General features: G+C 50.8%; 2 protein-coding genes across 2 annotated transcripts in view; one reads left to right on the top strand and one right to left on the bottom strand.

The window, feature by feature from the left end:
* The window catches only part of DOCK5 (dedicator of cytokinesis 5), a 79379-nt gene extending 74340 nt beyond the window's left edge, over positions 1-5039 (top strand). Inside the window, exons 46-49 of the mRNA XM_059490684.1 lie at positions 941-1024; positions 1428-1565; positions 2995-3161; positions 4832-5039. Coding sequence (XP_059346667.1) covers positions 941-1024; positions 1428-1565; positions 2995-3161; positions 4832-5030 — 588 coding nt within the window. The 3' untranslated portion in view covers positions 5031-5039. The remainder of the gene's footprint in view (positions 1-940; positions 1025-1427; positions 1566-2994; positions 3162-4831) is intronic.
* Positions 5040-17119: 12080 nt separating this feature from the next.
* On the bottom strand, positions 17120-19799 carry GNRH1 (gonadotropin releasing hormone 1). The gene is made up of 3 exons (XM_059490850.1): positions 19659-19799; positions 18844-18939; positions 17120-17161 (listed from the first exon to the last, which is right to left on the bottom strand). The coding sequence occupies exons 1-3, from the start codon at positions 19797-19799 to the stop codon at positions 17120-17122; spliced, it is 279 nt and encodes a 92-aa protein (XP_059346833.1).
* Between the last annotated feature and the right edge of the window lie 1801 nt (positions 19800-21600).

Below are 21600 nucleotides of genomic sequence, written 5' to 3'. Positions count from 1 at the left end.
TAAGCACTTTCAAGGAAAATCCTCTGGGACCAACCCAGCAGCCCTTTCCCAGGCTCACCTCCATCCTGTTCAGGATCAAACCCCCAGCCCTACAAACCTGTACCACAGTCCAGTCTAACAGAAGTAAAAAAAAAAATACATTCAGAGGCTGAAGTAGCTCAGAGAAACAAATGAAAAACTTATTAGGGGGTTTATCTAGGAAAAAAAAAATATTCTGAGCAGGAACTGGGATCCGTTTTAATGGGATACATCATGGGAATTGGCACAAATTTCAGTTTTCAGTCCAGGAAAGTGGATTTGTGTTTGTTCAACTTCAAACCAAGAGCAGCTTGTGCTGATTAAAGGTAAACCCAGGAGAGGTGGAGACTAAAGGTGCTTTGTTGAAGGGAGCTGGGAGCCCAAATCCCAGCATGGTCTTTATTTCTGCTGAATCTTTGTAACCAGCCCCAGGTGAAAACGAGGGATTTGGGGGCTGAAATAAGGAAATTGCAGCAGGAGGTGCTGTGCTCTCCTTGGGGCAGCTGTGCTCTGGGGCACTGGCTGCTGGGAAAGAAAGAGGCTTTTTGAAGTCACAACTTGAGGTTTTGGGCCTGTCACTCCCATTTAAGTGAGAAGTAGAAGTGATGGAAGCTCAATTATTCAAATCAGTGCTGGTTTGTGAGAAGGGGATCAGGACTGAGCACAACCTGTCTGATGCAGTAACTGTTTTTCCATGTGTCTCACTAGAAAAAAACATTACTTTTTTAAAATTAAAAGTGAGGCTTGTTCTCTGTTCCTAACAAATAACCTTGGTTCTTTGTCCCTCAGCTTGGTGCCAGCATAATTTGGGTTTAATATGAGGAATAATGGCAGTGAATTGCTCTTAAAGGATCTTCCCCTCAGAGCTGCATGAGGAGGAAGTGTGTGTGTCACCTGTGTCACCTTCTCCCTGTGCTTCCAGGCCTTCTTCACAGAGAAATATCTCCAAGAACATCCTGAAGATCAAGACAAAATTGAGTTGCTCAAGCAACAAATTGCAATACAGGTATGGAATTGGGAGAGGTGGAGGCACTGGTGGAGTGAGGGAATGGGGAACAAGGAATCCTGGAGTGCTTTGTGTGGGCAGGGACCTTAAAGCCCATCCTGCCATGGGCAGGGACACCTCCCACCATCCCAGGCTGCTCCAAATCTGCTCCAAATGCTGCTCCAAATCCCATCCAGCCTGGGGAAAATGTTGGTGTTTGTTCAACACCTGGAGCTGCAGCACTGAAGGTCCCTCACTGGCAGCAGCTCAGCTCCCTTGCTGTGTTTATCTCCCCCTCTGCAAACACAAAACACATTAATTTAAATCCTTTAATTTAATCTGGGCTGCTGAACTCAGCCTCTGGGGAGCAGGAGGGCTGGTTTGTGCTCCTGCAGCTCATTCTGCTCCTGCCTCCCTGCCTCAGATGCCTCTCCTGGCAGAGGGGATCCGGATCCACGGCGAGAAGCTGACGGAGCAGCTGAAGCCGCTGCACGAGAGGCTCACAGCCTGCTTCAGGGAGCTCAGGAGGAAGGTGGAGAAGCAGTACGGGGTCATAACTCTGGTGAGGGAACCTGCTTCTTCCATGTTTTGCCCCAGAGGAACCAAAGTCCACCTTTTCCACCCGTGAGTGCATGTGAGGTGGTGTCACAGAATCCCAGAATCATCAGGGTTGGGAAAGAGCTTTGAGACCAGGGAGTCCCAGCTGTGCCCAGTGCTCACCCTGTCCCCAGCCCAGAGCTCTGAGTGCCACCTCCAGGTGCCCCCTCCAGGGATGGGCACTCCAACCCTCCCTGGGCAGTTCCAGTGCCTGAGCCCCCTTTCCATGGGGAAATTCCTGCTGTGCCCACCCTGAACTGCCCTGAGCCCCCTTTCCAGGGGGAAATTCCTGCTGTGCCCACCCTGAGCTGCCCTGAGCCCCCTTTCCATGGGGAAATTCCTGCTGTGCCCACCCTGAGCTGCCCTGAGCCCCCTTTCCATGGGGAAATTCCTGCTGTGCCCACCCTGAGCTGCCCTGGCCCAGCCTGAGGCCGTTCCCTCTGCTCCTGTCCCTGTGCCCTCCTGGCAGGAGCTGGGCAGAGCCACAAGGGCCCCCTGAGCCTCCTTTGCTCCAGGCTGAGCCCCTGCCCAGCTCCCTCAGCCTCTCCCAGGGTTCCAGCCCCTTCCCAGCTCCGTTCCCTTCCCTGGATCCCCCCCAGCCCCTCCAGGTCCTTCCTGAACTGGGGGGGCCTAGAACTGGACACAGCCCTCGAGGTGTGGCCTCCCCCATTGCCCTGGGGACAGTCCCTGCCCTGGGGACAGTCCCTGCCCTGCTCCTGCTGCCCACTCTGATCCCACCCAGGTGCCTTTGGCCTTTTTGGCCACCTGGGCACACCTGGGCTCATGTCCAGCTGCGTCCATCGGTCCCCCCAGGTCCTTTTGTGTCCAGCAGCTCTGTCCCCAAGGTGAGGGTTGTGGCCAAGTGCAGGGCTCTTGGTGGTGTTAACCCTTGTGTTCCCGGGGTTCAGGCCCTGGGCCAGCCTGCCCAGCCCAGTGCAGAGCCAGCCCTGCTGCTGTGCCCAGCCCAATGCAGAGCCAGCCCTGCTGCTGTGCCCAGTGCAGAGCCAGCCCTGCTGCTGTGCCCAGCCCAGTGCAGAGCCAGCCCTGCTGCTGTGCCCAGCCCCAATGCAGAGCCAGCCCTGCTGCTGTGCCCAGCCCAGTGCAGAGCCAGCCCTGCTGCTGTGCCCAGTGCAGAGCCAGCCTTGCTGCTGTGCCCAGCCCAGTGCAGAGCCAGCCCTGCTGCTGTGCCCAGCCCAGTGCAGAGCCAGCCCTGCTGCTGTGCCCAGCCCAGTGCAGAGCCAGCCCTGCTGCTGTGCCCAGCCCAGTGCAGAGCCAGCCCTGCTGCTGTGCCCAGCCCAGTGCAGAGCCAGCCCTGCTGCTGTGCCCAGCCCAGTGCAGAGCCAGCCCTGCTGCCGATCTCCTGCTTGCTCACAGTGTTCCCTCTGTTCCTGCAGCCCCCGGTGCTGACGGGCAGGAAGCCGAGCCGCTCGGGCTCCATGGTGCTGCCCTACATCATGTCCTCCACCCTCAGGAGGCTCTCGGTCACCTCCGTGGCCTCCTCTGTGGCCTCCACCTCGTCCACCTCATCCGACAGCGCTTCCTCCAGGCCGGGCTCCGACGGGTCAGTGAGGGCAGGGATGGAAATGATTGGCAGTGACTGGCAGTGATTGGCAGGGATGGCAGTGACTGGCAGTGATTGACAGTGGCTGCAGTGATTACAGTGATTGGCAGTGACTGCAGTGATGGCAGTGCCTGGCAATAATGGCAGTGATGGCAGTGACTGGCAATAATGGCAGTGATGGCAGTGCCTGACTATAGTACTTGCAGGGATCCCTGTGGCAGGGAGGAATGATGAGGAGGACTCCATCTTATCAGAAGGCTAATTAATTACTTTATTACACTATATTATTCTATACTAATATACTGTATTATTCTATGTTCTGTTCCACTACATCTAAACTGAATCTGCCGAGCACTCAGCTCTGCTCACACTGCACAGAATCTCATGACTGTCAGCCCACAGTCCCAAAACACACACACACACACACCTGGCCCTGACAGGCCAAGGAACCAAACACCATCACTGTGGGTAAACAATCTCCATATTGCCTTCTACTTTGGCACAAACACAGGCACAGTAAATTATAAGATTTGTTTTTCCTTTCTCTGAGGTTCAGAGAATGTGAAACCCAGAAATATTCTTGAGAAGAATTGTGCCTTGCTTTTCTCTGTGAGGAGAAATGTGGCTACACCTGACAGTGCCTGACAGCAGGGGGAGGTGCCTTACACAGGATCAGGAGGTGCCTTACACAGGATCAGGAGTCACCTGAGTCAGGAACAGCAGTGAGGCACACACAGGCTCTGGGTCTCTCCAGCAGGTTCATCTGAGTTTGTCAGAAACCCATTCCTTTATACACCCTTCTGATACAGGGGCACCTGGTTGGTCATCTAATCAACACCCAGCACCACTGGCTAATTAAGAAAACGCCCTTTGGTAAACATCTAATGAGAAAACGACTGTTCAAAACACCAGCTACAAAATGGTTTCAATTCTTTCTCTCAGCCTTCTCAAAACTCCCCAGAACAATTCCTAGGAAGGTTTATCTGGCTTCTCTCTCTCTCTGACTAACTGTCACATCCACAATCAGGTGCTCTGAAAATCAAGATTTACTCCATGGAAATACATTTAGAAATGTTCCTGGAGGTCAGTGGTGTTGTTCCATTTTACAGAAGGGGCTTTGGAGCACAAACAGTGGGAACTGACCCCCAGCTGCTGCCTCTGTTGTCCCCAGTGCATTCCAGGTGCCCCCTGCCTCAGTTTCCCAGGAAAACGGGGCTGTGAGGCACCACCAAGGGGTTTATTTTGGTCAGCCAAGAAGGGAATAAGGCACACAGCACTTGTTTCACCCTGTTTGCAGCTGCATGCAGGGTGTGGAAAGGAGCTGCCACACCTGGGGACATCTCTGATGTCCCTTGTGTGTACATTGCCTTTCCACTGGGATAAGCAGAGTTCAGGTGATGTGGTGCAGCTCAGTGAGACTCATGGCTGAGCAGGAACTGCAGCTCTGGCTCCCTCTGCAAGCAGATCACACTTTCCCTTGGACAAAAACCACATCACACTCAGAATTCCAGGGGTAACAGCACAAATCCCACTGAAAAATCCATGGTCCTGCCTCACTTTTTCACAGTAATCCCTTCCACAAACTGAGAGATCACAGCTTTTTAACAGCCAGCCCTTGCCATGTCTGATGGATTCATGTTTCATGTTTTTCTCGCTCTTTTGGGCCACAGATCTACCCTGGAGCCTCTCCTGGAGAGGAGAATATCCACATCTTCCAGAGCTGAGGAGCTGCCTGTGAAAGAAGATGGTGACAACAGGATTAGCAAACTCAAGAGGAAGGAGTGGAGCATTAGCAAGTCTCAGGTTATTGTGGAGAAGGAGCCAGAAACAGAAGTGACTTCCAAAATGGTAAAAGCCCCATGCCAGTAATGACAGCAGTAATAAACCCCAGCAGGAGCTGAGAGTTTCCATTGCCCTCAGCCCTGCTGCTCAGGAGGAGCTCAGCAAACACTGGGAGGGGCTCAAATACCAGCAAGGCTCAATCATCTGAGCAATTCTCTTCTTTAATTTGGAAAATTCCTGTCACAGGCCCAAGTGCAGCTTGGCTGGAGGTGCAGCCTGGGAGCAGGAGGTGCTGAGCTGAGCCCTGGGTGCCCTCAGCACCGTGGCCAAGCCCTGTTGGGGTTGGGGCAAGGAGCCCCTGCCCAGCCAGGCAGGATCCAGCTGCCAGCCAGATGTGGAGCTGCTCTCAGGCAGCAGCACTGCACAAATGCAGTGTGCTGGGAGGTGCAGAGCCCTGGGGTGGGTCAGGCTGTTGGGAGAAGATGCTCTGGGGGTTCTGTCAGCAGCTCTGGAAGGCTGGAGCTGCCAGGCTGGGCTCTGCTGCAGCCCCTGGGAGGGCAGGGTGGTCATTGATGAGGAATAAAAACCAGAGTGTGCAGCCCCAGAGGGGGCTGGGGTGAGGAGCAGAGCAGAGGCTGCTGGGCTTTAGGGCTCCCAGAGGGGTCAGAGGGCCCACCCAAAGCACAGGGAGGAGTTTCAGCCCACAGGCAGAGCTGTACAACCTTGGGACATTGTCCTGATGGACATAAAAACTGTTACACCTTGAAATATTGTCCTGGTGGACATAAAAACTGTGTTACATCCTAGGATAATGTCCTGGTGGACATAAAAAACTGTGCTACACCTTGAAATATTGTCCTGGTGACCATAAAAACTGTGCTACACCTTGAAATATTGTCCTGATGGACTTAAAAACTGTGTTACACCCTAGGATATTGTCCCAATGGACATAAAAACTGTGTTACACCCTGGGACATTGTCCTGATGGACATAAAACTGTGCTACACCTTGAAATATTGTCCTGAAGGACAAAAACTGTACTACACCTCGAAATAATGTCCTGATAGATGTAAAAACTGTTTTGCACTCTGGGATATTGTCCTGATGGATGTAAAAACTGTTACACCTTGAAATATTGTCCTGATGGACATAAAAACTGTTACACCCTAGGATATTGTCCCAATGGCCATAAAAACTGTGCTACACCTTGAAATATTGTCCTGATGAATGTAAAAGCTGTGCTGCACTCTGAAGCTGAGAGAATTGGGCACCTGGGTATTTCAGTGCTCCTCATCTCACTGAAGCTGGTTGTTAATGTGATTTAACACAGGCTCATTTTTCACAGTACCAAGAAAACAGAAATTCCTGTGCTTCCCTTTCCTCTCCAGCTGAATCTGGCAGGGACAGGTGATGCTGATCCGTGCTCAGGAATTCCCATCAGCTCTGGGGGATGCTGCCAGCACTTGGAGGCTGCAGAGTGTTTCTAGGAAGGGATTCTGTGGTGCCAGGGTGCTGTCACTGGGACTGACAGCATTTCCAGCCCAGGAAAATGGGGGTTGTGGATGTTGGAGCTGCAGGAGGCCTGGCCCTCTGCCTCTGGAATTGCTGTTGGATGAAATCCCCAATGTCTCTGAAGGGAAGGAGCCATCCAGGGTTCCAATCCTGCCTCAGCATGCTGCAAAGCCCAGGAAAAGCTGCTTTTATGGCTGCTGTGCTCCATGGCTCCACAGTGAGACCTCACTTGGAGTATTGTATCCAGTTCTGGGCCCCTCACTTTAGGAGGGACATCGAGTTACTTGAGCGTGTCCAGAGGAGGGCTACGAGACTAATAAGGGGCTTGGAGCACAAGCCATACGAAGAGCGACTGAGGGAGCTGGGGTTGTTTAGCCTAGAAAAAGGAGACTCAGGGGCGACCTCATCGCTCTCTACAACTTCCTGAAGGGTGCCTGTGGTGAGCTGGGGGTCGGTCTCTTTCTCCAGGCGACAACAGATAGAACAAGAGGACACAGTCTCAAGTTGCGTCAAGTGAGATGTAAGTTAGAATTAAGAAGGAAATATTTCACAGAAAGAGTGGTCAGAAACTGGAATCATTTACCCAGTGAGGTGGTGGAGTCATCATCCCTTGAAGAATTCAAAAAAAGACTGGATGTGGCACTTGCTGCCATGATCTAGTTGAACAGTTAGAACATCGGCTGGACTTGATGATCTTATAGGTCTCTTCCAGTCTTGAACTTCTGTGATTCTGTGAGTTGGACTGAGGGATTTTCTGGAGCTCTGGACTGAGCTGGAAAGGCAGAGGGAGGCAGAGACTGCCTGGGCTTTGTGTGTGGGGTCCCTGCTGTGCAGGGAGAGATCCTGAGCTGCACAGGGATGAAGAACTGACCTCTGACAAGGAGTTTATTGATGTGTTTGGGTGACAGCCTGCTCTGGGAAGCAATGAACTAATGCTGAAAAGGACCCCAGTACTGGGCACTGCACTTTTGGGGCCACACTGAGGTGGCCTCATTTGAGTGAAGAGCACAAAGGGTGTGGGACTGGAAGGAGCTGGATGTAAATTCCCAAATGCAAAGAATTTGCTCTGTAAAACCTAAAACAGACTCATTTCACAGCCCTCAGGAGCTGGAGAACACCAGCAGCCCTGACCTGCTCCCAGAATTTTATTTTTCTTTATTTCTTGGAAAGAGTTCACCCGCACTCCCCTCCAAGTTTATTCACAGAACTGCAGCATTTTTTCAGTGTAAAACTTTCCCTCCTTAATTAATATATTTTAATTAATACAACTAATTAATACAATAATAATACCATTAAAAGCAGTTCAGTGCTGCTCAGGAATTCCAGGGGACGCTGGGCTGTGTCCTGGGAGCACAGAGGTGCCTGTGGCACTGCCAGGGCAGGGCTTTACTCCTGTTCACCTCTTTGTGCCAGGTGTGGTGTCATTGTCACAGCTCTGGGTCACCTGGCTGTGCTCACCTCTGTGTTTGTGACAGCTCTGGGTCACCTGGCTGTGCTCACTTCTCTGTTCTAGGTGTTTGTGACAGTGCTGGATACCCTGGCTGTTCTCGCCTCTCTGTGTTTGTGTCACTGACAGCTCTGGGTCACCTGGCTGTGCTCATCTGTGTGTCCCTGTGTTTGTGTCCCTGTCACAGCTCTGGGTTCCCTGGCTGTTCTCACCCCTGTCTGTCTCTGTTCCCAGCAGGGCCCAGCAGGGAGGGCACAGAGGCCCAAGAGTCTGCAGCTGGGGGACACCAGGCTGACCCTGCTGCAGGGCCCCTCAACGCAGCAACCCACCCAGAGCCCTCCCCCCATCACCCCCAAAACCCCCCGCACCCTGAGTGAGTCCTGGCATGGGGTGGGGTGGGGTGGGATGGGATGGGGTGGGAATGGCTCTGTGGGTGCTGGGGGGCAGCTGGGGAGGGAGGGAGGGAGGGAGGGAGGGAGGAGCTGCTCCGAGTCACATCACAGCTCGGGGCTGTTGGAAATCTCAAAAATCAAGATTGGAAGTACATGAAAAGTGTTCCTGGAGGTCAGTGGTGTTGTTCCATTTTACAGACAGGGGTTTGCAGCACAAACAGTGGGGGCTGAGCCCCAGTTCAGCCTCTGGAGTGCAGTTATTGTCCCCAGTGCATTGCAGGTGTCCCTGCCTCAGTTTCCCAGGAGAACAGGGGTTATCATTTTTGTCAGAGAACAGAATTTGGCTGTGGTATCAAAGAGCAGATCTGTGGCTTGCACTTGTTGAAAGACTGCAAAACAGGAATTCCAGGGAACAGTTTCTGGGTTTCTCAGTTCCTTTGTTGTTTTTTCCTGTATTGACCTGGACAAGAAGGATGGGGAGTGATGGGACACAGGGGTGTGGAGTGATGGGACAGGGGAGCGGTTTAAACTGCCAGAGGGCAGGGTTAGATGGGATTTGGGGGGGAAATTCCTCCCTGGGAGGGTGGGGAGGGGCTGGGATGAATTCCCAGGGAGCTGTGGCTCCCCTGGATCCCTGGCAGTGCCCAAGGAGCAATCTGGGACAGTGGGAGGTGTCCCTGCCATGGCAGGGTGGCACTGGGTGGGATTTCAGGTCCTTCCAACCCCACCTGTCCCTTGACTCTGAATTTTGGGCAGGTTTATTAACCCTGAAGCAAACAGGACATGCAGTCAGTGCAGATGGCTGTAAATCACCAGTCAGGTGTGCAGGAACATCTCCAGTGGATGCCAGGAGGGCCCTGCTGGGATCCCAGGGTGTTTGTGATCAGCTCTGGGCCTGAATGATCAATGCAAGCCCTGGGGGTTCTGTTCATTAATGAACAGAACTCCCCTCACATGGCAGAGCTCTAGCAGAACTTGCTGTGCAGCTTGGACATTCAGCTGTAAGTGTTCCACCTGAAGGAGGTGGAATTTATCTTCAAGAATTAACAAAATGAATCATTTCAAAGGTTTCAAAAACATGCTGAATGTAAAACAGCACAATAATCTGATCCTGGAAAAGAAGAGGGGGAAAAGCCCTTTCTTGTATATTCAGGAAGTTCTGTAGTTAATTCTGCAGTGCATTTAAATGTGGCTTAAGGTAAAAATAAAAATCCCTGAGCAGTTCCCTAGAATTGCCTGGCTGCTGCATTTCTGTCTGCTGCTCTTTTTGAGAGGAGCAGAAGTTCCTGGGCAGGACCTGGCTGCCTCTGTGTGGGTACTCAGTGAGAATCCAGTGCAGATAATGATCCAAACCAGCATAAAATTGTCATGAGAGGATGAAAGCAAAAAAATCCTCACCAGGGCAGGGGATGAGTTGGGGAGACAACCAGAAACAAATCCAGGAACTCAGGGAAGAAAGATCTGTGAAAGGGATGTAAAACCTCTTCTCCTTAGCAAGGCTTTAATTGCTGGAATCCTTCTGGAGTTTGGGTTTTATCTCCTGCATCAGCTGGAGCTCAGATCACAGAGAGTTCTGAGGGCAGCCCCGGGAGCACCCCAGATGTGCTGATGGAAGGAATTTGCTGCTCCCTGGGGCAGCTCAGGGGAAGGGGAAACTCCTCAGGGCTTTGGGAGCTGGAGGGGAGCTCAGCTGCACCCAGCACAGCCAGGCAGCTCAGTGTGGAGCAGGAGCTGCTCACAGAGGGAAATCAGAGGGCATTGAATCAATCTCCCTTAAAATCCGGGTGCAACCCCATTGCCCTTTCCCTTTTCACCTTTCTTATTTGTTCTTTTTTTATTTTTCTTATTTGTTCTTAATTTTTTCCTTACTTTTTGTTATTTCTTCTCTTGTTCCCAGGCTCCCCCTCGTTGCAGGCTGATGGATTGGCCACACCACCCCCCCCTCCCCCCAAAAGCAAACCGTACGAGAGCAGCACCCCCAGGAACTCTGTGGAGGTGAGGAAATGGGGGCTGGCAGCTCCTGGAGAGCAGCTGGGAGCAGGAGGCACCAGTGCAGTGTTCCAGGCTGGTCTTAGGGTGGTGCTGCTTGAAACCTGTGTCATCATTTCACTGCTTCACTCCCTGAAACCACAAAAGAAGGAAAAAAGGGGTTTTTGCTTCAGGAGAAGGCAGTGGAGTGCAGTGCCTTTATTATTTCTTTTTCCAAGTGGGAGTTGTGTTGTCCTTGGTCAGGAAAAAAGTGTGTGGGGGTGGGAAGAGGCATGGAAAACTCACCAGCAGCAAAAGTTTAAAAACATGATCAGTCTAAAATACTGCAATAATTCGGGCTGAAAAAGAAGTATGAGGGGGATAATCACAATTTCACAATTTTCAGAGGTCTCCACTGTCTCCTCCTAAGCCTCAGCTCAGCAGAATCTGATTATTTAAGCCATCAGTGACTTTTAAAACCCTGTTTTTAAATCCTGCCCTTTGTCTCAATTCCATGGAGTGATTTTCTTGTAGGAATATCAAACTGCCCCTCTGTCAGTGGAGGGATATCAAACTGCCCCTGTGTCAGTGAATATCAAACTGCCCTTAATCAGTGAATATCAAACTGCCCTTAATCAGTGAATATCAAACTGCCCCTGTGTCAGTGAATATCAAACTGCCCTTAATCAGTGAATATCAAACTGCCCTTAATCAGTGAATATCAAACTGCCCCTGTGTCAGTGAATATCAAACTGCCCTTAATCAGTGAATATCAAACTGCCCCTGTGTCAGTGCTGCCTCACTGATGTTTCTCACACCTTGGTGTCTCCAGGCTGTTTGGGATCCCTGACATGCAAATCTTGTGTCAGAATCGTTTCACCTGCCCCTGGAATGAAGGTGCTGGTGGTGTCAGACTGATTCCTTAGCAGTGGGAAGCAGAGAAAGGATCCTGTTGTGACTGAGACAGGGATGGAGCCTTCCCAAAACCTGTCAGCAATTCCCTTTTGCAGCTGAAAGGGAGGGGTGTCTCCCCCAGTCCAGTTTGCAGAGAGGATTTGGGGGTACCTAAGTGAGATAAACTGGGATTTGTCCAAAAAGAATTTGGAGAGGGATCACACTTAACTACTTTGGCAGCACAGGAAGACAAGAAAACAGCTCATCACTTAATTCAGTGTTGTGACACTGGAATAAAGCCTTGAAATATGGCATCAGGGGCAAGTTTTTCTTCTTTGCCCTTGATTTGGCTGGAAGTGACTGTGGCTGCTGTGCCCAGCAGAGAGATCCCAGCTCCAGGGATGCTGTGGGAGTCACTGGATCAAGAGGATTAATAAAAGAGCCTCCTTCCCTTGGGTCTTGTAAGGAAACTAATTACTGCCATGTCCTGGCCTGCAGCATGGCTGGCAGCCAGAGGGAAAGGATTCTCAGGGCTGGAAAGGGAGATTGGGGAGGGTTTTCTGAAGGGTTTTGTTAGTTTGGTGCTGTGAAGTTGGGTCTGTCTTCCTTTGGATAAAACAATCCTGAAATGCTGGAGTTTGGCTGGTGAACCACACAACCTCCTCCCTCTCCTGGCCTTTCCCATCTCATTTATTTCCAGGCAGAGACAACATGAAACCCCCCCCTCCTTCAGTGCAGTTTCCTGCAAGAGCAAGAAACCCTCCAAGCCCCTCTGCAGGCAGGCAGGATGTGGCTTGTTTAATTAGAGCTGCCCTTGCTTCCATGTTAGGGTGTGAAGTTTTGCCATTCTCATTTGAACACATTTTACATCCATTTGGGGCAGCTCATCCAGCCAGCAGGAGAAAAGTCCTCAATTTTGAAACCTGGAAGGAAATGGGTTTGGAAATGGGTTTGTTGCCATTTTACATTTCACCAAAAGCAGGGATAAATGCTGAAGTTGGGCTGCAGGTCAGGAGCAATTAAAATGTGTCCTGGGCCTGCTCTAGCAACTAAAACATTTCAGCTTCTGGTGTCTCCAGGGGATCTGATCTGTCCTTGCTTGGCCCTGTGTGTGGAGCTGAGGCTGAACTCCAGCCTTTGCTCCTGAAGGAGCCATCAGGACTTTGGGTTTCTCATTGGTGAAGCAGAATGCCCTGCACTCCTTGCAGTGGTTTATGGTTGTGTTTCCATCTCCTCAGGTTGCTCCAGCGCTGCCCAGCAGGAGAGAGGCCAAACCTCCCCCTCCACCCCCCAAAACCAGGAAATCCAGCGTGGTGTCCTCAGAGCAGGGGCTGCCCTGAGCCTCTGGGGTGCCAGCAGTGCCAGCCTGCACTGGTGCTTCATCTCCTGCCAGCCTGGCATCTCCCCGCCCTGGCATCTCCCCTGCCTTCCTTCCACCCCTGCCCTGGCATCTCCCCTGCCTTCCTTCCTTCCACCCCTGCCCTGGAGCTTTCCTGGCAAATCCCACAGAGGAAACGTGGCTGGGACTGGGCTCCCTCGCTGTGTTTGCCTGTGCACTGCTGCCACTGATGCTGGCCTGTCCCTGACACACTGATCCTGGCCTGTCCCTGACACACTGATCCTGAGCTGTCCCTGACACACTGATCCTGAGCTCTCCCTGACACACTGATCCTGGCCTGTCCCTGACACACTGATCCTGAGCTCTCCCTGACACACTGATCCTGGCCTGTCCCTCACACACTGATCCTGAGCTCTCCCTGACACACTGATCCTGGCCTGTCCCTCACACACTGATCCTGAGCTGTCCCTGACACACTGATCCTGAGCTCTCCCTGACACACTGATCCTGGCCTGTCCCTGACACACTGATCCTGAGCTGTCCCTGACACACTGATCCTGAGCTGTCCCTGACACACTGATCCTGAGCTCTCCCTGACACACTGATCCTGAGCTCTCCCTGACACACTGATCCTGAGCTGTCCCTGACACACTGATCCTGAGCTCTCCCTGACACACTGATCCTGAGCTCTCCCTGCTGCAGTTCCTCTCCCTCCTGGGCCTGTCTGTCCTGGCTTGGTCACTGCTGCAATGCCAGCAGCTCCTCCCAGTGCCCCTGGGAATCCTGGCTGGTCCCACTGCAGGGCTCAGGCTCTGTGCCCAGCTCTGCTTGCTTTGGTACAAGATCTCATTTGTGCTTTTAATGGGGTGGGAAAAGCATCCTGTGAATGTTGGAGGTGACAGAAGCTGCACTTTGGCCAGGGCTGGACTGGCACCACTGCACTGATGGCAGAACTTCACTGGCACCACTGCACTGACACCAGGACTTTACTGATTCAGGACTTTACTGGTACCAGTTCCACAAACAGCTCGTGGCCTCTTTATTTATCATCAATATTGATGAAGATTTTGCTTTCTCTTCCAGGAAATAATTTTGTTTGTTCATTCTGTCACTTTGCTTCTGATTGTCTTGTAGGAGTTGGGAGGAGCCACTGAAACCCTGCTGAGGGTGTTGCTCACAGCAGGAAGTACAATTATTGTTGGGCTGGGGGTTCATGTGCCATTATTGTGCTCCCCTGACTGAAAGAAGTTTCTGACCTTACTGAAAAACCAAAGTTTGTTAAACCTAATGAAAAGTTTCCTCAGCAAAGTCTTTTTCAGGGAAAAGCAAACCCAACAAAAGCCACCCCCAGGAGGGTTTTGCTCAGACTGAAGTTGTCATTTTCTTTTGTCCTTCCCAATTCTTTTGACATGAGTGTGGCTGCAGGGGCTGGCAGCAGATTGCCCTCATCCCAGATCATCCCAGAGTGCCATCAGCTCCAGCCTGAGCTGCTCTGGAGGTGGCACTGCAGTCACATCCCATCCATCCCCAGCCTGATTGCTGCACACATTCCAGCTGGCTGCAGGCTGCTGCTCCTCAGGGGAGCTCTTGGCAACCTCCCTGGGCACCCTGGGCAGCTTTTCCCCTCCCTGGGGCACTGTGTGACCTGTCAGCTCCTCCTTGAGTTCCTGACACAGACACTGCTTGAGTGGAAAACCTCTGGGTTTTCCTGCCCTTCATTTCCTGTGCACTCTCCCTCCCTGGATGCTCTGAAAGTTCCCCTCAAAGCAGCTTTTTGTGTGGGCTGAGGGTTCTGCTGCAGGCAGAGCAGCAGGATGTGCTCTGAGCTGTCTGAGGTGCATCCTGACAGCACCTGGTGTTCATTCAGTGCCTTTCTCCTCTCAGACAGGTTGGGTTTAACTCAGTGGGTCAGCAGGAGCAGGGGAGGCTGAGCAGGGATCCCAGGAATGGTTTCCCTGGTGTGGACAAACAGCCTGAGCTGTCAGGTTTGGGTGTTTTGGTTCTCAGTGACTTTGGAATCCTCTTTTCAGCCTTTTTGTTCTGCTCTAACCACCTTAACATATGGAGGTACCTTTTGCATCCAGGTTTTTTTCCTGGAGAAGGAAAACTCCATGCAGAAAACACCCACAGGAGGAGGTCTGACCTTGGGGAGAATTTTTCAGCTGATTTTTAACCAGCTGTTTGCTCTCAGATTTGGCTCTGGCTGCACTTTCTGCAGCTACAGATCAGGATTTTGAGCAGATCCTTGGCATGGTGGTGGTGAATTATCCCTCCCTCTCTGCAGCTGCCACCTTCAGCTCTGCCCTGCCTTGAAATTGCTCCTCTCACCTTAAACCTCACCTGGGTTTGCTGCCCACAAGTTCAGATTCTCCTGTGCCCCCAGTTTGGGATGGGCACCCCCTGACTGGAGCAGCTCACACCAAAGAGCTCAGAACGAGTTTTCCCTTCCCAGCACATTTTGGGCATTTCACTGGCAAATTTGCCACAAAGGACTCTAAATTTGGTTCTGTTTTTTCCTTTCTCAGCATTATTTATGTTGTAGAGTTTTAAACTTGTCCCACTCCTGCTCCTCTTGGCAGTGTCCCCACACTGGTGTCCAGTTCTCTTACCTGGCTGATAAAAGTTGGCATCACTGGCTCAGAGGTGCAAGATGGAATTTCTGTTCTGTGCCCAGATGATTCAGGGCTTTGGGTCGGTTTTGGGGGAAAAAATCATCCAAGTGTCAGATTTTTAAAGGCATTTGGGCATTAAGTGTGTGAGGAAGAACAGGGCATTCAAGTGATTTTAAATGAGTGAAGTGCCCACTCTTAGGAGAAATCCCACTGGAACCTTCATTGTGTGAAGTGTTTGCTCCTTGCTTGGGTGAGATTTCATTTTCAGAGGCAGTTTAAGGTCTCTGCCTTGTTTCTTTAAATGAGAATCATCTCTTCAGGTTCATTGGGTGCTTTAGGAAATGCCTCCAATGTGTTTTCAGCTGGAGGGTTTCAAATGGGAAGAGGACATTCCATAATGATGATCTCTGCACACCACAAATTGCAGCAATTTCTGCCCAATTCCTGGTTTTGAATAAAATCTCAAAGTTAAAACATCCACTCTGCAGAGGAGACAAAACCTAATCCCATTTCAGAGCCAAGCTGTTCAAAGCTGCTGTGAAATTTCAACTCTTTGAGGATTTCAGTTTTTCTCCTTTGGAGAAATGTGCTCAACACTTGTTTTTTGGAGCTTTTAATTAAAATTTGTCATGCTGGGATAAATTCCTTTAGAAATGTGGCAGGGGCAGAGGGGAGCAGGCAGTTTTGGATTATTGGATTAGGGAAGGACAGGGATGCCAGGGGGAGCAGCTCTGTGAGCTCCAGCAGGGATGTGCAGGGGATTTTGGGGCTCCAGCTCACACTGAGCTGCACTTGCAGTGACAATGCCCCAGATCTTCCTCTCCTTATTTATTTTTATCATTGTACATCTTTAAGTCTGTAATTTAACTAATTTTTTTATATACTGCAAACATTGCTGACCTGCTTCTGCTACCTTCTTTTGATTATTTTTATTTTAATGAAAAACTTGACCTTATTTTTGCTGTTGCAAACCAAATCCTGTGGTGGACCAGGGTAAGCTTTTCCAAAGACTACAGCAGGGAGGAAAAATAAACAGATAATGTGATTTTATGGCTGTTCAAAGCACGAGGTTCCCCTGATTCTTCTTTCTGAGCATTAATTAAAGCACTTTAGGACATTTTGGGCACTACAGGGATTACTCAAAGCAGGTTCACACCTTAACCCATTTTTCAGCTCCATGTGGTGCTGGTTTGTATCTTTAGGCAGAGTTCACCCCAAAGTGCACTGGATTCATTTTTCTCACTGTGGTATTACAGAGGTTTCATCACTCTGAACCCTGGGATGAGTTTGTTGGGAGTTCAGGAGGGTTTGGGTGTTGTGGAAGGAGTTGTTGTGTTCTGGGATCCTGGGTTAGTGTTTCAGTGCAAACTGCAAATAAAATGTTTGGGGTTTTTTTTCAGTCCTTTGCAACTGAATCAGTAAAAATTCAGCTTTAAAGTGGCTCTGGAGAGAGCTTGTGAAGGGACTGCATCTCTCTGGGTAAATGCCACATGATTCACTCAATCTGTAAAGCAAGGTGTACACATTTCTGTGGGGTTTTTACATGTAATGATTGTTGTAAAGTTTGTAAATACATTTTTAAAATAAATGTAGTTTTTATGACTGAACCAGAAACAAGAGCAGTACAAGTTTTTCTTCCATGCACCACTGGCAGACAGGGGAGGTAATTCCCAAAGGGAATTTATTGTTTTAGCAGAATTTATTCTTTTAGCAGAGTTTCCTCCTGTTTCACCCAGAGGGGAGTGATGAGGCCATGGACCCGTGAAACAAAATTGTCACATCCAAATTGTCCCTGCAGGGCCCAGAGCAGACCCTTCCCTGCTGCTCCCACTCTGGACTGGATGTGTTCTCTTATACATAAATCAAATAATCCACACAACAATTTTCCACTGTTTTAATGCCATGTCAGAATATTTATTCACATATTGATCCAAGCAAAGACCATTTGAGGAGGAATTTATTTTAACACAGTTTTGAAACCTCACTCTGGCTCCATTTCACTTTGGAAAATTTTAAACCTTCTTTCTTCTGCCTTCTCCCTCCACCAGCCTCTCCTGTAACCACACACCAAATCCTGGGTTTAAAGGGCAGAAGTGACTTTGAGGATGGAATTTTCAGGTGAAGCCCTGGGGTGATTTGGTGGAGATGAGCTGGGTGAATATCTGGGGCTTTGTTCCTGAGGTGCCTCGGGGACGGGGAATTTGTGCTGCCTCCCTCCCACCTTCCCCAGGAAATGGTGATAACTGGACTTTTTCCATGGGGTGGAACATTTCCAGCCACTCCCCTTTTTTCCCCTGCTTAATATTCCTGTAGCAACACCAGGAATGTGTTGGGTTGGAAAATCTGGGTGTGGGAAAAGCTCATTTGTTTCCAGTGTTATTGAGCAGCAAGAAATGAGAAGTTCCTGAGCAAACCTTAGGACCTGGTGGGGTTTGGTCCTTTCAGCTCTGCCAAGCCAGGCCAAGTTCCCTCAGTGAGCCAGAGAGGATCATTTCAGATATCCTGGGAATTATTCTGCTGTGTTTTCCTGCCTAATTTTCCTATTCAGTAAAAATAAAATACTAAACCATAGTAAATTACTGCTGCTGGCTCCTCACTGTTCAGTGCTGCTGGGAGTCACGGGCCACGATTCCAAAACATGTTCAGTACAAATAGGATTAAAGATGAGCTAAAATCATATTTATTTAGGTAGTTTCTGTATGAAAATCCAGTGGAATTCGGGTTCTGCATTACTGGTCCTGATTTCATGAGCCCTTTCCAGGCCTGGCTTCTCAGGGAGCCTCGAGAGCTTTGGGGTTTGGCCTCAGCTTTGAGCTTTGGGGCGGCCCAGGGGCACTGCCCAGGAAATGGAGCCCATCTGGCCCCGTCAAGGCGCTGCTGGGTTAATGAGAGAGCACAGCTTTGTCTGAGAGAGCTCCCAGTGTGTCAGCGAGCCCAGCTGGGAGCTCTGCTCTGCAGCGGCTCCATGGAAATGCATTTCCAGCCTGGGCACCCTGGGGGCAGCGGCTGCCATCTGGCTGTGCCCTGCAGCGGCTGGGACAGCACGGGGACAGGCACAGGGATGGGGACAGGGACAGGGACAGAGCAGGGACAGGGAGAGACCTGGAACAGGACAGGGACAGGGACAGGGACAGGGACAGGGATAGACCAGGGACAGGGAGAGACCAGGGACAGGGAGAGACCTGGAGCAGGACAGGGACAGGGACAGCTTGGGATAGGGACAGCTCAGGGACAGGGATAGACCAGGGACAGGGACAGACCTGGGACAGGGACAGGGACAGATGTGGGACAGGGACAGATGTGGGACAGGGACAGGGACAGATGTGGGACAGGGACAGCCCTGGGGCAGAGCCGGGGCTGCTGTGGCTCCGGGCAGGGCTGGGCTCGCTCTGGGTTAACTGAGGCAGGAAATGTCACAGCCAGGGCAGCTCTGGAATGAGGGATCTTGTGCTGGGAGTGCCCAGGGAGGGACTCGGGAACGGTGCAGGTGACAGGGAGGGACCAGTGCTGGTAATTTCGGTCCAGTGGGAGATGTCCCTGCCCGTGGGACAAGGTGGATTTTAGGTCCCTTCCCACCCAAACCATCCTGGGATTCCACAATAAGATCAGAGCCGATATTTCCTCATGTGAGCTAAACTTCACTCCCTCGTCCTCCTCCACCTCCTTTTATCCCCTCCCCTCACGGATCTCCTTTAGATTTTCCCATGGTGGTGACAGAAAAACCACATTTACTCACCATGGCTTCCTTCAGATCCCTGATCCTGGAATTCTGGTACGAGCCTGGGCACTCACTCTGCTGCTCCTCCTCTAAGTTTTCCATTTCATTTGGAATCTGGATTGGAAAAGTGACACGAGGAAGTGACACAACCTTCAGGAAGGGAGAAAGGAGATTTTTCTGCCAAAAGCAACCCCAGGTACAGATGGAGATGAAACTCCAGCACTGCAATTGTGTGGTGGAGTGTTCCACTGCACACCTGGCATTCACCTTCTCCTCATGAGCCCCAGGATGCTGAAATGAGGAGGAACAAGACATGAAATATTGATTGGAAAAGAGGGGAAAACCACTGCTGGGAAACCACCACAGCCTTCCACATGTGCTTTGTCATTTAATTGCTGAGCATCCACCACCTGCCAATTGCCAAAATGTTAAGGGAAGTGGAGGATTTGTCATCAAATAACCCATCAGAAGGCTGGAATATAGGGAGAGGATGAAATCAGATTTAACCTGGACCTCAGAGCTCTGTCTGTCCCTTGGAGCTGGCTGCCCAATTTATTCAGTGAAAGTTCAAAGAGATTTTACTCACAGTGATTATGAAAATGTGTATTTTCCCCACACATTAGTTTTATTTCTGCAATGTGCTGTTCTCTGTGCCAGGCTGACAAATGTCACCTCACCCCTGTTTTCCCAAATCCTCCTCCAGCCAATGTGTTCATCCCCAGACCCGGGGGTGTTTGGGGGACAGACACAGGGACAGATGCAGAGAGAAGCCTTTGTCTCCATTTTGGCTGCACTTTTTGCAGGCCAGGGCTGTTTCCCAGCCCAGGACCCACCTCCTGGAATGGCCCCAGCAGGACCTGGGTGCTCCTCTTGCCCCCTGGCTGGAGGCCATAGGACCAGTGCTGGGCCAGGCCCAGCCCCACGGCCAGCACACACAGCAGGACAGCGGCCACCATCCTCCTGGCCTTCTCCATCCTGGGGAGACAAAACCACACCAAAAACACACCAAAAACACACCAAAAACACACCAAAAGCCTGCTCATAAAGGCCCTGCAGCTCCTGTTGTACCTTGCAGAGGGGGGGAATGAGGCATTTCTGGCATGGAATGTGCTGAGCTGGAAGGGGCTCCCAAGGACCGTGGAATTCCAGCTCCTGGCCCTGCACAGACCCCCCAAAACTCCCACCCTGTGCCTGCCCCAGTTCTGACCTGCCCCTCCTGGCCAGGAGCCCCAGCTGGATTTGCAGCCTCCCAAAGTCTGGATTAGCTCACTTGAAAGAGATTGGACATCTGAAACATTTGGCTGCAGATCTAAATTAGGATTTCTGAGTTGCAGGCATGTGTGGACCTCAAAGGTTGCATTCCCTGCTGGTGCTTGGCAGATGTGTTCAGCTGGTTTCTGCTCTGATGTCCCTGCTCTTAAAACCTGCCCTTTGCAGTCTCTTCTAATTTTTTTTTTTTTTTTAATAGGAGCATCTGTAAGCACTGGATAAATAAAAAAGGAATGTGGGATGCTGTTCCAGCACATTACCTGCTGCCTGAGAGGTTGTGGAGTAACTCCAGCTCTTCTCCTCTGGAAAATGTCTGTAAATGTGCTCCCACCTCACTTTTTATAGCCAAGAACCCCAGTGCCACCCTGTTCCCAGTAGGAGACTTTTCCATTTCTCCCTCCCAGGCTCAATTTTGGTGTTCCTGTTACAGTGGCTGTCATGCAGCACAAGCAAAGCCCATAATTGGGACACCCTGGTGCAGCAATTAAATCCAGCTCTTTTCTCTAAAAGTCATAAAAGTAACAGCTTTCCTTTTAAGAGGCTGTAAATCCCACATTGGGATCCAGATGATCCTGCTGGGAAATACAGGAGTTTTCTGTCACTGAGTTCTGGTTCCTTCAGTAAAAGTTCTTGGGTGAGTCAGTCTGAGGGTGGGAAATGGCTGAGGAATTGAGCTCAGTTTTTAAGAATCCTGGAATGTTTTGGGTTGAAAAAGACCTTAAATTAATCCATTTCCACTCTGCCATGGACAGAGAACCTTCCCCTATCCCAGGGTGCTCCAAGGCCCATCCAGCCTGGCTTGGGCAATTCCAGGGATGGGGAATCTGTGATCCAAGCAACACCTCCTGCCCATTTCATTTGTGTCAGGCATGAAGGGAGCAACCCTTGAGTGCTCAAACAGGAGCACCAGTGCCCAGAGCAGCTTGAAATGCTCCTCCTCAACATTTAACTTCAGGTGCCTTGGTGGTGTTCCTTGCTCTGTAAAATGCCAGGTGGGATTAGCCTGGGTGAGTCCATGACTGTAAATGTGCTTTGCTGGCAGGATGGAGTCTGGTGTGAACAGGATCTCCAAATCCTTTCTGGAAGGACCTGGAGTGACAGGGACGAGGGGGAATGGGTTTAAACTGACAACAGAGTCAGAAAGAAATATAGAATTGGGGTTTATATCAGGACAAATTCCTTCCCTGTGAGGATGGGGAGGGGCTGGGATGGAGTTCCCAGAGCAGCTGTGGCTGCCCCTGGATCCCTGGAAATGTCCAAGGCCAGGCTGGACAGGACTTGGAGCAGCCTGAGACAGTGGGAGGTTTTGGGGATGGAATTGATGGAAATGATCCTTAAGGCCTCTTCCAACCCAAACCATTCCATGATTCCCTATTTTTCAATCTCAAGGGCTTGTGCACTGCAGATTTATAGACTTGCTGGCATGCAGGATCTCAATTCAGTACTTTGGACTGCAGAAATTGTATTTTTCCCCACCTGGCTGCTCCCCTGCCTTGCTGTGCATTG

The sequence above is a fragment of the Ammospiza nelsoni genome, chromosome 30, assembly GCF_027579445.1.
Source record: "Ammospiza nelsoni isolate bAmmNel1 chromosome 30, bAmmNel1.pri, whole genome shotgun sequence".
Lineage (NCBI taxonomy): Eukaryota > Metazoa > Chordata > Aves > Passeriformes > Passerellidae > Ammospiza > Ammospiza nelsoni.
This window is presented reverse-complemented; position numbering and strand designations above follow the sequence as displayed.

Excerpts from the sequence above, each read along its gene's own strand:
- GNRH1 (XM_059490850.1), bottom strand. The coding sequence starts at position 19,799 with ATGGAGAAGGCCAGGAGGATGGTGGCCGCTGTCCTGCTGTGTGTGCTG. Across the intron at positions 18,940-19,658 it reads TGCTGGGGCCATTCCAGGAG|ATTCCAAATGAAATGGAAAA; the intron begins GTGGGTCCTGGG and ends TTTCCAATCCAG. Across the intron at positions 17,162-18,843 it reads GGGATCTGAAGGAAGCCATG|GAGAGGCTGGTGGAGGGAGA; the intron begins GTGAGTAAATGT and ends GTGTGGTTACAG.